This window comes from Heterodontus francisci, chromosome 7, assembly GCF_036365525.1.
Source record: "Heterodontus francisci isolate sHetFra1 chromosome 7, sHetFra1.hap1, whole genome shotgun sequence".
Lineage (NCBI taxonomy): Eukaryota > Metazoa > Chordata > Chondrichthyes > Heterodontiformes > Heterodontidae > Heterodontus > Heterodontus francisci.
The window spans coordinates 38,435,990-38,448,841 of record NC_090377.1 but is presented as its reverse complement, the minus strand read 5'-3'; the positions used below and the strand labels follow the sequence as shown (position 1 = coordinate 38,448,841).

At 45.0% G+C, this 12,852-nt stretch overlaps 1 protein-coding gene across 4 annotated transcripts in view; it reads right to left on the bottom strand.

Moving 5' to 3' along the window:
* LOC137371926 (low-density lipoprotein receptor-related protein 1-like) overlaps positions 1 to 12,852 on the bottom strand; it is a 1,827,029-nt gene that overhangs the window by 123,809 nt on the left and 1,690,368 nt on the right. For all 4 annotated transcript variants that reach the window (XM_068035008.1, XM_068035009.1, XM_068035010.1 and 1 more), the window contains exon 73: positions 8,876 to 9,010. In XM_068035008.1, coding sequence (XP_067891109.1) covers positions 8,876 to 9,010 — 135 coding nt within the window. The remainder of the gene's footprint in view (positions 1 to 8,875; positions 9,011 to 12,852) is intronic.

Genomic DNA, 12,852 nt, shown 5'->3' with positions numbered 1-12,852 from the left:
GGGGAACTGGAGCTGGAGCTGCATGAACTTCGGATCATTCAGGCGGCTGAGGGGGTGATAGAGAGCAGTTATAGGGAAGTAGTGACACCTAAGTTACAGGATAAAGGTAGCTGGGTGACCGTCAGGGGAGGGAAAGGGAATAGGCACACAGTGCAGGGATCCCCTGTGGCCGTTCCCCTCAATAATAAGTATACCGTTTTGGATGCGGTTGGGGGTGACGACCTACCAGGGGAAAGCCACAGCGGCCAGGTCTCTGGCACTAAGCCTGGCTCTGTGGCTCAGAAGGGAAGGGGGGAGAATAGGAGAGCGATAGTGATAGGAGATTCAATGGTTAGAGGAACAGACAGGAGATTCTGTGGTCGCAAACGAGACTACCGGATGGTATGTTGCCTCCCGGGTGCCAGGGTCAGGGATGTCTCGGATCGAGTCTACGGGATTCTTAAGGGGGAGGGGGAGCAGCCAGAAGTCGTGGTACACATCGGTACCAATGACATAGCTAGGAAAAGGGATGAGGACCTGAAAAGCGAATATAGGGAGTTAGGTTGGAAGCTAAAAGGCAGGACGAGCAGGATAGTAATCCCAGGATTAATACCGGTGCCACGTGCTAGTGAGGCTAGAAACAGAAAGCGAGTGCAGCTGAACACGTGGCTACAGAGCTGGTGTAGGAGGGAGGGCTTCAGATATTTTTTTTTTTAGAGATACAGCACTGAAACAGGCACTTCGGCCCACCGAGTCTGTGCCGACCATCAACCACCCACTTATACTAATCCTACAGTAATCCCATATTCCTACCACATCCCCACCTGTCCCTATATTTTCCCTACCACCTACCTATACTAGGGGCAATTTCTAATGGCCAATTTACCTATCAACCTGCAAGTCTTTGGCATGTGGGAGGAAACCGGAGCACCCGGAGGAAACCCACGCAGACACAGGGAGAACTTGCAAACTCCACACAGGCAGTACCCGGAATTGAACCAGGGTCGCCGGAGCTGTGAGGCTGCGGTGCTAACCACTGCGCCACTGTGCCACCCTATGTGGATCATTGGGATACCTTCTGGGGAAGGTGGGACCTGTACAAGAAGGACGGGTTGCATCTGAACTGGAGGGGCACCAATATCCTGGGCGGGAGGTTTGCTAGCGCTCTTCGGGAGGGTTTAAACTAGTTTGGCAGGGGGATGGGAACCGGAGCCACGGATCAGTGGATGGGGTAGCTGTTGAACAGGCAGATACAGAGTGCAGAGAGTCTGTGAGGAAGGTTAGACAGTTGACAGGGCAAAGTTGCAGCCAGTATGATGGGTTGAAGTGTGTCTATTTTAACGCAAGAAGTGTCAGGAATAAGGGTGATGAACTTAGAGCATGGATCAGTACTTGGAGCTACGATGTTGTGGCCATTACGGAGACTTGGATATCACAGGGGCAGGAATGGATGTTGGATGTTCCGGGGTTTAGATGTTTCAAAAGGAATAGGGAGGGAGGTAAAAGAGGTGGGGGAGTGGCATTGCTAATCAGGGATAGTATCACAGCTGCAGAAAGGGAGGTCGTCGAGGAGGGTTTGTCTACTGAGTCATTATGGGTGGAAGTCAGAAACAGGAAAGGAGCAGTCACTTTATTGGGAGTTTTCTATAGACCCCCCAATAGCAACACAGACACGGAGGAACAGATTGGGAGGCAGATTCTGGAAAGGTGCAGAAGTAACAGGGTTGTTGTCATGGGTGACTTCAACTTCCCTAATATTGATTGGAACCTCCTTAGTGCAAATAGTTTGGATGGAGCAGTTTTTGTCAGGTGTGTCCAGGAAGGTTTCCTGACTCAATATGTAGATAGGCCGACTAGAGGGGAGGCTATGTTGGATTTGGTGCTTGGCAACGAACCAGGCCAGGTGGCAGATCTCTCGGTGGGAGAGCATTTCGGTGATAGTGATCACAACTCCCTGACCTTTACTATAGTCATTGAGAGGGACAGGAGCAGATGGGATGGGAAAATATTTAATTGGGGGAGGGGAAATTACAATGCTATTAGGCAGGAACTGGGGAGAATAAATTGGGAACAGATGTTCTCAGGGAAATGCACGACAGAAATGTGGAGGTTGTTTAGGGAGCAGTTGCTGCGACTGCTGGATAGGTTTGTCCCGATGAGGCAAGGAAGGGATGGTAGGGTGAAGGAACCTTGGATGACAAGAGATGTGGAACAGCTAGTCAAGAGGAAGAAGGAAGCTTACTTAAGGTTGAGGAAGCAAGGATCAGACAGGGCTCTAGAGGGTTACAAGGTAACCAGGAAGGAACTGAAGAATGGACTTCGGAGAGCTAGAAGGGGGACATGAAAAAGTCTTGGCGGGTAGGATTAAGGAAAATCCCAAGGCGTTCTACACTTATGTGAGGAACAAGAGGATGGCCAGAGTGAGGGTAGGGCCGATCAGGGATAGTGGAGGGAACTTGTGCCTGGAGTCGGAGGAGGTAGGGGAGGTCCTAAATGAATACTTTGCTTCAGTATTCACTAGTGAGAGGGACCTGGTCGTTTGTGAGGACAGCGTGGAACAGGCTGATATGCTCGAACAGGTTGATGTTAAGAGGGAGGATGTGCTGGAAATTTTGAAAGACATGAGGATAGATAAGTCCCCGGGGCCAGACGGGATATACCCAAGGATATTACGGGAAGCGAGGGAAGAGATTGCCGCGCCTTTGGCGATGATCTTTGCGTCCTCACTGTCCACTGGAGTATCACCAGATGATTGGAGGGTGACAAATGTTATTCCCTTGTTCAAGAAAGGGAATAGGGATAACCCTGGGAATTATAGACCAGTCAGTCTTACGTCGGTAGTGGGCAAATTATTGGAGAGGATTCAGAGAGATAGGATTTATGATTATTTGGAAAAGCATAGTTTGATTAGAGACAGTCAGCATGGCTTTGTGAGGGGCAGGTCATGCCTCACAAGCCTTATTGAATTCTTTGAAGATGTGACAAAACACGTTGATGAAGGAAGAGCAGTGGATGTGGTGTTTCTGGATTTTAGCAAGGCGTTTGATAAGGTTCCCCATGGTAGGCTCATTCAGAAAGTAAGGAGGCATGGGATACAGGGAACGTTGGCTGTCTGGATACAGAATTGGCTGGCCCATAGAAGACAGAGGGTGGTAGTAGATGGAAAGTATTCAGCCTGGAGCTCGGTGACCAGTGGTGTTCCGCAGGGATCTGTTCTGGGACCTCTGCTCTTTGTGATTTTTATAAATGACTTGGATGAGGAAGTGGAAGGCTGGGTTAGCAAGTTTGCCGATGACACGAAGGTTGCTGGAGTTGTGGATAGTGTGGAAGGCTGTTGTAGGTTGCAATGGGACATTGACAGGATGCAGAGCTGGGCTGAGAAGTGGCAGATGGAGTTCAACCTGGAAAAGTGTGAAGTGATTCATTTTGGAAGGTCGAATTTGAATGCAGAATACAGGCTTAAAGACAGGATTCTTGGTAGTGTGGAGGAACAGAGGGATCTTGGGGTCCATGTCCATAGACCGCTCAAGGTTGCCACCCAAGTTGATAGGGTTGTTAAGAAGGCGTATGGTGTGTTGGCTTTCATTAACAGGGGGATTGAGTTTAAGAGCCGCGAGGTTATGCTGCAGCTCTATAAAGCCCTGGTTAGACCACACTTGGAATATTGTGTTCAGTTCTGGTCGCCTCATTATAGGAAGGATGTGGAAGCTTTAGAGAGGGTGCAGAGGAGATTTACCAGGATGCTGCCTGGACTGGAGGGCATGTCTTACGAAGAAAGGTTGAGGGAGCTAGGGCTTTTCTCATTGGAGCGAAGAAGGATGAGAGGTGATTTGATAGAGGGGTACAAGATGATGAGAAGCATAGATAGAGTGGATAGCCAGAGACTTTTTCCCAGGGTGGAAAGGGCTATCACCAGGGGGCATAATTTTAAACCAGGGGGCATAATTTTAAGGTGATTGGAGGAAGGTTTCGGGGAGATGTCTCTTTACACAGAGAGTGGTGGGTGCGTGGAATGCACTGCCAGCGGTGGTAGTAGAAGCAGATACATTAGGGACATTTAAGCGACTCTTGGATAGGTACAGGGATGATAGTAGTATGAAGGGTCTGTAGGTAGTTTGATCCTAGAGTAGGTTAAAGGTTCGGCACAACATCGTGGGCCGAAGGGCCTGTACTGTGCTGTACTGTTCTATGTTCTAAATATAAAAACAAACAGTAAGAGCTTCTACGGTTATATAAAAAGGAACAGAGTAGCTAAAGTAAGTGTGGGAACCTTAGAGAGTGAGACTGGGGAATTAATAACAGGGAACAGGGAAATGGCAGATAATTTAAACCAATATTTTGCATCAGTCCACAGTGGAGGACACTATAAATATCCCAACAATAATAGATGAGCAAGGTGTAAATGTTGGGGGGGGAGGAACTTGTAGCAATTTCTATCACGACGGAAAAGGTGCTTGACAGACTGATGGGACTGAAGGCAGACAAATCGTCAGGACCTGATGGCCTGCATCCAAGGGTTTTAAAAGAAGTGGCTGCAGAGATAGTGGAGGCATTGGTCGTAATATACCAAAACTCACTGGATTCCGGTAGGGTACTAGCGGATTGGAAAACTGCTAATGTGACGCCCCTATTCAAGAAAGGAGGGAGACAGAAAGCAGGAAACTAAACCAGTTAGCTTAACATCTGTCATTGGGAAATGCTGGAGTCCATTATTAAGGAAGAAATAACAGGACATTTAGAAAAACATAATGCAATCAAACAGAGTCAACATGGTTTTATGAAGGGGAAATCATGTTTGACAAATTTGTTAGAGTTCTTTGAGGATATAACAAGCAGAATGGATAAAGGGGAACTGGTAGATGTAGTGTATTTGGATTTTCAGAAGGCTTTCGATCAGGTACCACCTAAAAGGTTATTGCACAAAATAAGAGGTTAGGGTATTGGGGATAATGTGTTGGCATGAATTGAGGATTGGCTAACACACAGAAGGCAGAGAGTCAGGATTAATGGGTCTTTTTCAGGTTGGAAAGCCGTAACTAGTGGGGTGCCACAAGGATCGGTCCTAGGGCCTCAACTATTTATTATCTATATTAATGACTTGGAGGAAGGGACAGAGTGTAGTGTATCCAAATTTACGGACAATATAAAAATAGGTGGGAAGGCTTGTTGTGATGAGGACACAAAGAATCTGCAAAGGGATATAGCTAGGTTAAGTGAGTGGGCAAAAACTTGGCAGATGGAGTTCAATGTGGGAAGGTGTGATGTCATCCATTTTGGTAGGAAGAACAAAAAGGCAGATTATTATTTAGATAGAGAAAGGCTACAAAATACTGCAGTACAGAGGGATCTGGGTGTTCTTGTAAGTGAAACACAAAACGTTAGCATGCAGGTGCAGCAAGTAATTAGGAAGGCAAATGGAATTTTGGCCTTTATTGCTAGGGGGTTAGAGTTTAAAAATAAGGAAGTCTTGTTACAACTGTACAGGGTGTTGGTGAGGCCACACCTGGAGTACTGCGTACAGTTTTGGTCCCCGTTTTTAAGGAAGGATATACTACCATTGGAGGCAGTTCAGAAAAGGTTCACTAGGCTGATTCCTGGGATGAAGAGGTTGTCTTATCAGGAACGGGTAAACAGGTTAGGCCTTTACTCATTGGAGTTTAGAAGAATGTGAGGTGATCTTATTGAAACATATAAGATTCTAAGGGGGCTTGACAGGGTAGATGTTGAGAATATGTTTCCACTGGTAGGGGAATCTCAAACTAGGGGACATGGTTACAGAATAATGGGTCACACATTTAAAACTGAGATGCAAAAGAATTTCTTCTCTCAGAGGGTGGTGAATCTCTGGAATTCTCTACCTGAGAGAGTTGTGGAGGCTAGGTCACTAAATGTATTTAAAGAGGAGGTAGATAAATTCTTGAAATCTCGGGGAGTCGAGGGTTATGCAGAACAGGCCCGAAAGAGGAGTTGGGGCCTGGGACAGATCAGCCATGATCTTATGGAATGGCTGGGCAGGCTTGAGGGGCTGAGTGGCCTACTCCTGCTCCTATTTCTTACGTTCTTATGTGTTTATAAGAAAAACAGGAGATGCTTAGGTGGCAGAGATGATGGGCTGGATTTTACCGCCCCCCCCCCCCCCCCCACCACTCCCCTGACGTCGGGGGTCATGGTGGGGGGGGGCCGGAAAATACCTTAGGGAGAGGCCCGCCACGTGCTTCGATGCTGGGAAGGCCCTGTCCCATATTATTGGCAGCGAGACCTCGTGGCGGCCCCCCCACCGCTCAGCACCAGGAACATAATTAAAATATGTTAATATTTTTAAATGAATGAATAAATATTTACCTCACCATGAGGGGCAGTTGCCAGAACCCCCGCGCCTTCAGATCTCCATTTGGAGATCCAAGGCAGAACACTGTTGGGAGGGGGGGAGCAGGTAAGTTTTCAGGGTGGTTGGGTGGGAGGGAGCGTGGTTTTCAGGGTGGGTGGGGGGGAAAACTGTTGCAATTGGTGGAGGGTTGGTGGGAAGGGGTTGAAGGTAAAAGGTTATAAACTTTGGGTGGTGGTGGGGGGGAAGTTGGGATTGCAAAGATAGTTTTTTGGCGGGGTTGAGGGCAATTAATAAATTGTCTAGTCATTGGGGGGCGGCGGGTGGGAGAGGCGGATTGAAACTTTTATTACATTTCTCACTTTAATTTTTAAACTGCTGTAACTTCAAAACTCTAAATTACACTGAAGGACTGAAAGCCATTTAAAAATGGCGCTGGTGCCTGCGCAGTAGCACTGGACGCTGTTGCTGGGGATGGTGTGCCCACCCCCTCCACGTCATCGGGGGCGGGCCGACCGCTCCAGCCATATAAATGAGCCGCCGCGCTTAGTACCGCGGCGGCTCCGCGAAGCACTTCTCGCGCGTGCATCGCGCCATTTTTGCAGCTTGCCGCCGAAAAATTCAGCCTAATATTTACAAAAAATTATGGGGCAGAATTTTAAAAGCAATAATGAGGGCAAGTACCTTATAGTTCTTCAAGAAGACATTGGAGACATTCTTGAAAAGCCATGAAATCATGACAAAAGAAAGTTAAGATTTTGAGATATGCGGATGGGTTATACCCAAAATATGATTGTAAGTCAGCACCTGTTTTCCCCAGAAATGGTGACTGACCATTTTCCAGCATTTTCTGTTTCATTCCTTGGAAAATACAGCTTACTTCAAACTTTGTGTCAATGCCTCCAAGTCAAAATGCTTTCCATAGTCAAAATACTTCCCATAGTCCACTCATGCCCTAAGTAATCCAAGCAATGTTTACACAAGTGGGAATGTTATTATATAAGCAGTATACTAATGCCATAAACTTCCTTGTACTTCAGACTGCAAGAAAACTCTAAATGAAAAAAAATCTTACTTCAAATGGTTTCATGATCACAAACAAAAACAGAAAAAGAATGGAACTCCATAGTGAATCAGTCAACAACAGTTGAGAGAGCTGGCAAGTTTACCTGTCAGATATATTCTTTTAGGATTCTAGGAAATAGGAGCAGGAACAACTCATCAAACTTATGTTAATGAACTATTAATTAAAATTAGATTGTTGTGAATGGTTGATAGCAAACAGAGAATTAAACAGCACAGTAGGATCCCATTTGGCCCATTGTGCTTGTGCCTAATCCTAATCATGGTAATTTCATTATCAGGCTCAAAGGACACACTTATGGAATATGCATGTAGCTAAATCTGCATAGCCAAGAGTTGCTCACTGGAAAGAACATTCTTTTTATTTAAAATTGAAACCTATTTTCATTTATGTCAATCTTAACAATAAATACATCTGATATCTTTAAGTTAGCTTGTAAACTATGTTACTCAAATTTTCCCATTGTCAATTCACTTAACCTGAATGATAGGCCTGTTCTGTCATGCTTGCAATATCATTAAATGGAACTCATGAAATCATGAGAATAAACTGAACTTTGTAATGTACTTGGCTTTAGAAATACCATAAATGGGACATTAAATGTAGCTATGGACAGAATACTCCTGCAAAATAGCTCTGAAGAAAAACAAAATAAAATATATCTCTTGAAACCACAGGAGTTAGATTAAGTTTAGCCTGAAGAAAAGATCACGACCGTGAAAAATTGCTGATCTTAACACAGAACTATATACTAAAATGATTAAGCGAGTTGAAATCTCAGTATAATGATGGCAACTGAATCACATGTAAATAGTTAGAGTTAGATATAGTTAGAGAGATACAGCACTGAAACAGGCCCTTTGGCCCACCGAGTCTGTGCCAACCATCAGCCACCCATTTATACTAATCCTACATTAATCCCATATTCCCTACCACATCCCCTCCTACATTAATCCCATAGTCCCTACCACCTACCTACACTAGGGGCAATTTACAATGGCCAATTTACCTATCAACCTGCAAGTCTTTGGCAGTGGGAGGAAACCAGAGCACCCGGCAAAAACCCATGCGGTCACAGGGAGAACTTGCAAACTCCGCACAGGCAGTACCCAGAACTGAACCCGGGTCGCTGTGAGGCTGCGGTGCTAACCACCGCGCCACTGTGCCGCCCACGAACAGATATCTCACAGTTCTTTACCCGATCCTCGTTTTGACAGACAAGAAGGACTGGATGAGGATTTAGAGCACAGATCAGATCACACAAATATATTTATAATTTTGTCAGAAGTCAAGCAGTGCCAACTCCATTAAGTTGCATGTTTTTTGTAAACTCCCTGATGGAATTATTAATATGTATGTATTACAGGGACAAGAGGACAATGTTGTAGCCATCTTCAGCATTGCAGACCCTCTACATTGAACTTTTATATATTAACTAAATGCAAAGAATTATACTTGCACTAAAAAATATTTTAATCAATACTTACTTCTAGTACAGTCTTGTTCATCAGACCCATCATCAGCACAGTCATTGAACATGTCACATTGTAGCTCCACGGGAATGCATTTCCCATTGCTGCATGTAAACTCATCCTTCCCACATGCCCTCTGAATTTGCTTACCTATTAGTTAAGTAGACAGAGTGACTTATGATACATAATGCAAAAATGTCAGAGGTTATAACACAGACACACAAACTGAAGGTTAAAACAGTTGGTAGTGTAGAATTCACAATGGTTAGTTGTAAAATATTCATTCATGACCAAAAGTGGTGATAATGATTACAGAGAAACTTGTGGCCTAGAAATTAGGTTGAGCCCATCTACGATGCTGCAGAGGCAGCGCATGTCAGAACCAAGAGGCTCGAGAATCGATAAAAATTGTTACTCGGTCCTCATCTGAAGAAATGGAATGAGCTGCCACTGCTTCTTTGCACCTCCACAGACAGCTTGCTTGACAAGAGACATCAATTTTAAGCCTCCTGAATTACCGGCAGCAGCCTTCAGGTAAGTCCCAGGAAGGGGAGCTGGAACAGGAGGAAGGCATTCGTGACTCCAATACAGACAGGGGAATCACTTCTGATCCTCCTAGCTCCACAGAAATATATTTCTTAATATAAAAAAATTTTGATTAGCTAAAGAATCAGTGATTAATTTGTCAAAGGTGTCTTTTAGCAGACGTTGGGCCCTTAATTTACAAAGTGAAGGATCCTAATGCCTGTTTCATATGTCTGGCTGGGATGCCTAAATGTTGGGCCCCACGAATTTGAGAGTATGACCAACACCTGCATAGATCTGGCATAGACCATCCTACTGCAAAACTGGTAGGCTTTGTGCCCATTTTACACCCATGAAATGGGGGCAAAGCATACTAGTTTCTACTCCTATATATTCAAATAGCCATATTTTACTGCTATATTTTCTCTTAAGTTTGAAAATATCGTGATACTGATGTATTCCAATTTTTCTAATATGAAATTAGATAGGGCGCTAAGTCAGCAATACAACATTAATTCATTCACAACAGGCTACCAGCAGATGTCACATGCTTCAGCTCACATCACTTTGCATATTTGTAATAATTAAATCAGCTGGCATTATCCATGGTCAGGGCCTACTGTGTAAATGATGTAACTGTTAGTAAAGAAAAATTTAGCACAGTTATACTATCAGACCACAGTAAATAAAAAATAATGGAACATATGCAGTTTGACACAGCAAATACTTTCACACTGAAGGTTAATGCAATTCTTTGAGGCAAGTCTCACAAAATCACAATCAGTTGCTTCTGTCAAAAAGCCTAGTTCTGTGTTCAAAAAGGTACATTTATCATCAGATTACTGAAGTCTTTTTAATGTGATAACTGATTTACTTATTTATAGTGATAGAATTTAACAAACACAGAAACATAGAAAATAGGAGCAGGAGTAGGCCATTCGGCCCTTCAAGCCTGCTCTGCCATTCATTATGATCATGGCTGATCATCCAACTCAGTAACCTGTTCCTGCTTTCGCCCCATATCCTTTGATCCCTTTAATCCCAAGAGCTATGTCAAACTCCTTCTTGAAAACAGACAATGTTTTGGCCTCAATTGCTTTCTGAGGCAGCGAATTCCACAGGTTCACCACTCTCTGGGTGAAGAAATTTCTCCTAATCTCAGTCCTGAATGGTTTACCCCGTATCCTTAGACTATGGGAAAAAGAGTGGAAGGGCTATAGTCATCGGGGATTCGATTGTAAGGGGAGTAGATAGGCGGTTCTGTGGTCGAAAACGAGACTCCCGAATGGTATGTTGCCTCCCAGGCGCACGGGTCAGGGATGTCTCAGATCGGCTGCAGAACATTCTGAAGGGGGAGGGTGAACAGCCAGTTGTCATTGTGCACATAGGCACCAATGAAATAGGTAAAAAACGGGATGAGGTCCTACAAGCAGAATTTAGGGAGTTAGGAGCCAAGTTAAAAAGTAGGACCTCAGAAGTAGTAATCTCAGGATTGCTACCAGTGCCACGTGATAGTCAGAGTAGAAATGAAAGAATAGTCAGGATGAATGCGTGGCTTGAGAGATGGTGCAGGAAGGAGGGGTTCAGATTTTTGGGACATTGGGACCGGTTCTGGGGGAGGTGGGACTATTACAAATTGGACGGTCTACACCTGGGCCGGACTGGAACCAATGTCCTTGGGAGTGCTTTTGCTAACGCTGTTGGGGAGGGTTTAAACTAATGTGGCAGGGGGATGGGAACCAAATGAGGAGGTCAGTGGACAGTAAGGAGGTAGTAACGAAAGCCTGTAAGGAACTAGATAATGAAGTCAGCGTGACTAAGGGGAAGAGTAGGCAGGGAGCAGATGATGAATGCAAAGGGAGTGGTGGTCTGAGGTGCATTTGTTTTAATGCAAGAAGTGTAGTAGGTAAGGCAGATGAACTTAGGGCTTGGATTAGTACCTGGGAGTATGATGTTATTGCTATTACTGAGACTTGGTTGAGGGAAGGGCATGATTGGCAACTAAATATCCCAGGATATCGATGCTTCAGGCGGGATAGAGAGGGAGGTAAAAGGGGTGGAGGAGTTGCATTACTGGTCAAAGAGGATATCACAGCTGTGCTGAAGGAGGGCACTATGGAGGACTCCAGCAGTGAGGCAATATGGGCAGAACTCAGAAATAGGAAGGGTGCGGTAACAATGTTGGGGCTGTACGACAGGCCTCCCAACAGCGAGCGTGAGATAGAGGTACAAATATGTAAACAGATTATGGAAAGATGTAGGAGCAACAGGGTGGTGGTGATAGGAGATTTTAATTTTCCCAACATTGACTGGGATTCACTTAGTGTTAGAGGTCTAGATGGGGCAGAATTGGTCAGGAGCATCCAGGACGGTTTTCTAGAGCAGTATGTAAATAGTCCAACTCGGGAAGGGGCCATACTGGACCTGGTGTTGGGGAATGAGCCCGGCCAGGTGGTTGAAGTTTCAGTAGGGGACTACTTTAGGAATAGTGATCACAATTCCGTAAGCATTAAAATACCCATGGACAAAGACGAGAGTGGTCCTAAAGGAAGAGTGCTAAATTGGGGGAAGGCCAACTATACCAAAATTCGGCAGGAGCTGGGGAATGTAGATTGGGAGCAGCTGTTTGAAGGTAAATCCACATGTGATATGTGGGAGGCTTTTAAAGAGAGGTTGATTAGCGTGCAGGAGAGACATGTTCCTGTGAAAATGAGGGATAGAAATGGCAATATTAGGGAACCATGGATGACAGGTGAAATTGTGAGACTAGCTAAGAGGAAAAAGGAAGCATACATAAGGTCTAGGCGGCTGAAGAAAGACGAAGCTTTGAAAGAATATCGGGAATGTAGGACCAATCTGAAACGAGGAATTAAGAGGGCTAAAAGGGGTCATGAAATATCTTTAGCAAACAGGGTTAAGGAAAATCCCAAAGCCTTTTATTCATATATAAGGAGCAAGAGGGTAACTAGAGAAAGGATTGGCCCACTCAAGGACAAAGGAGGAAAGTTATGCGTGGAGTCAGAGAAAATGGGTGAGATTCTAAACGAGTACTTTGCATCGGTATTCACCGAGGAGAGGGACATGACGGATGTTGAGGTGAGGGACAGATGTTTGATTACTCTAGGTCAAGTCGGCATAAGGAGGGAGGAAGTGTTGGGTATTCTAAAAGGCATTAAGGTGGACAAGTCCCCAGGTCTGGATGGGATCTATCCCAGGTTACTGAGGGAAGCGAGAGAGGAAATAGCTGGGGCCTTAACAGATATCTTTGCAGCATCCTTAAACACGGGTGAGGTCCCGGAGGACTGGAGAATTGCTAATGTTGTCCCCTTGTTTAAGAAGGGTAGCAAGGATAATCCAGGTAATTATAGACCGGTGAGCCTCACGTCAGTGGTAGGGAAGCTGCTGGAGAAGTTACTGAGGGATAGGATCTATTCCCATTTGGAAGAAAATGGACTTATCAGTGATAG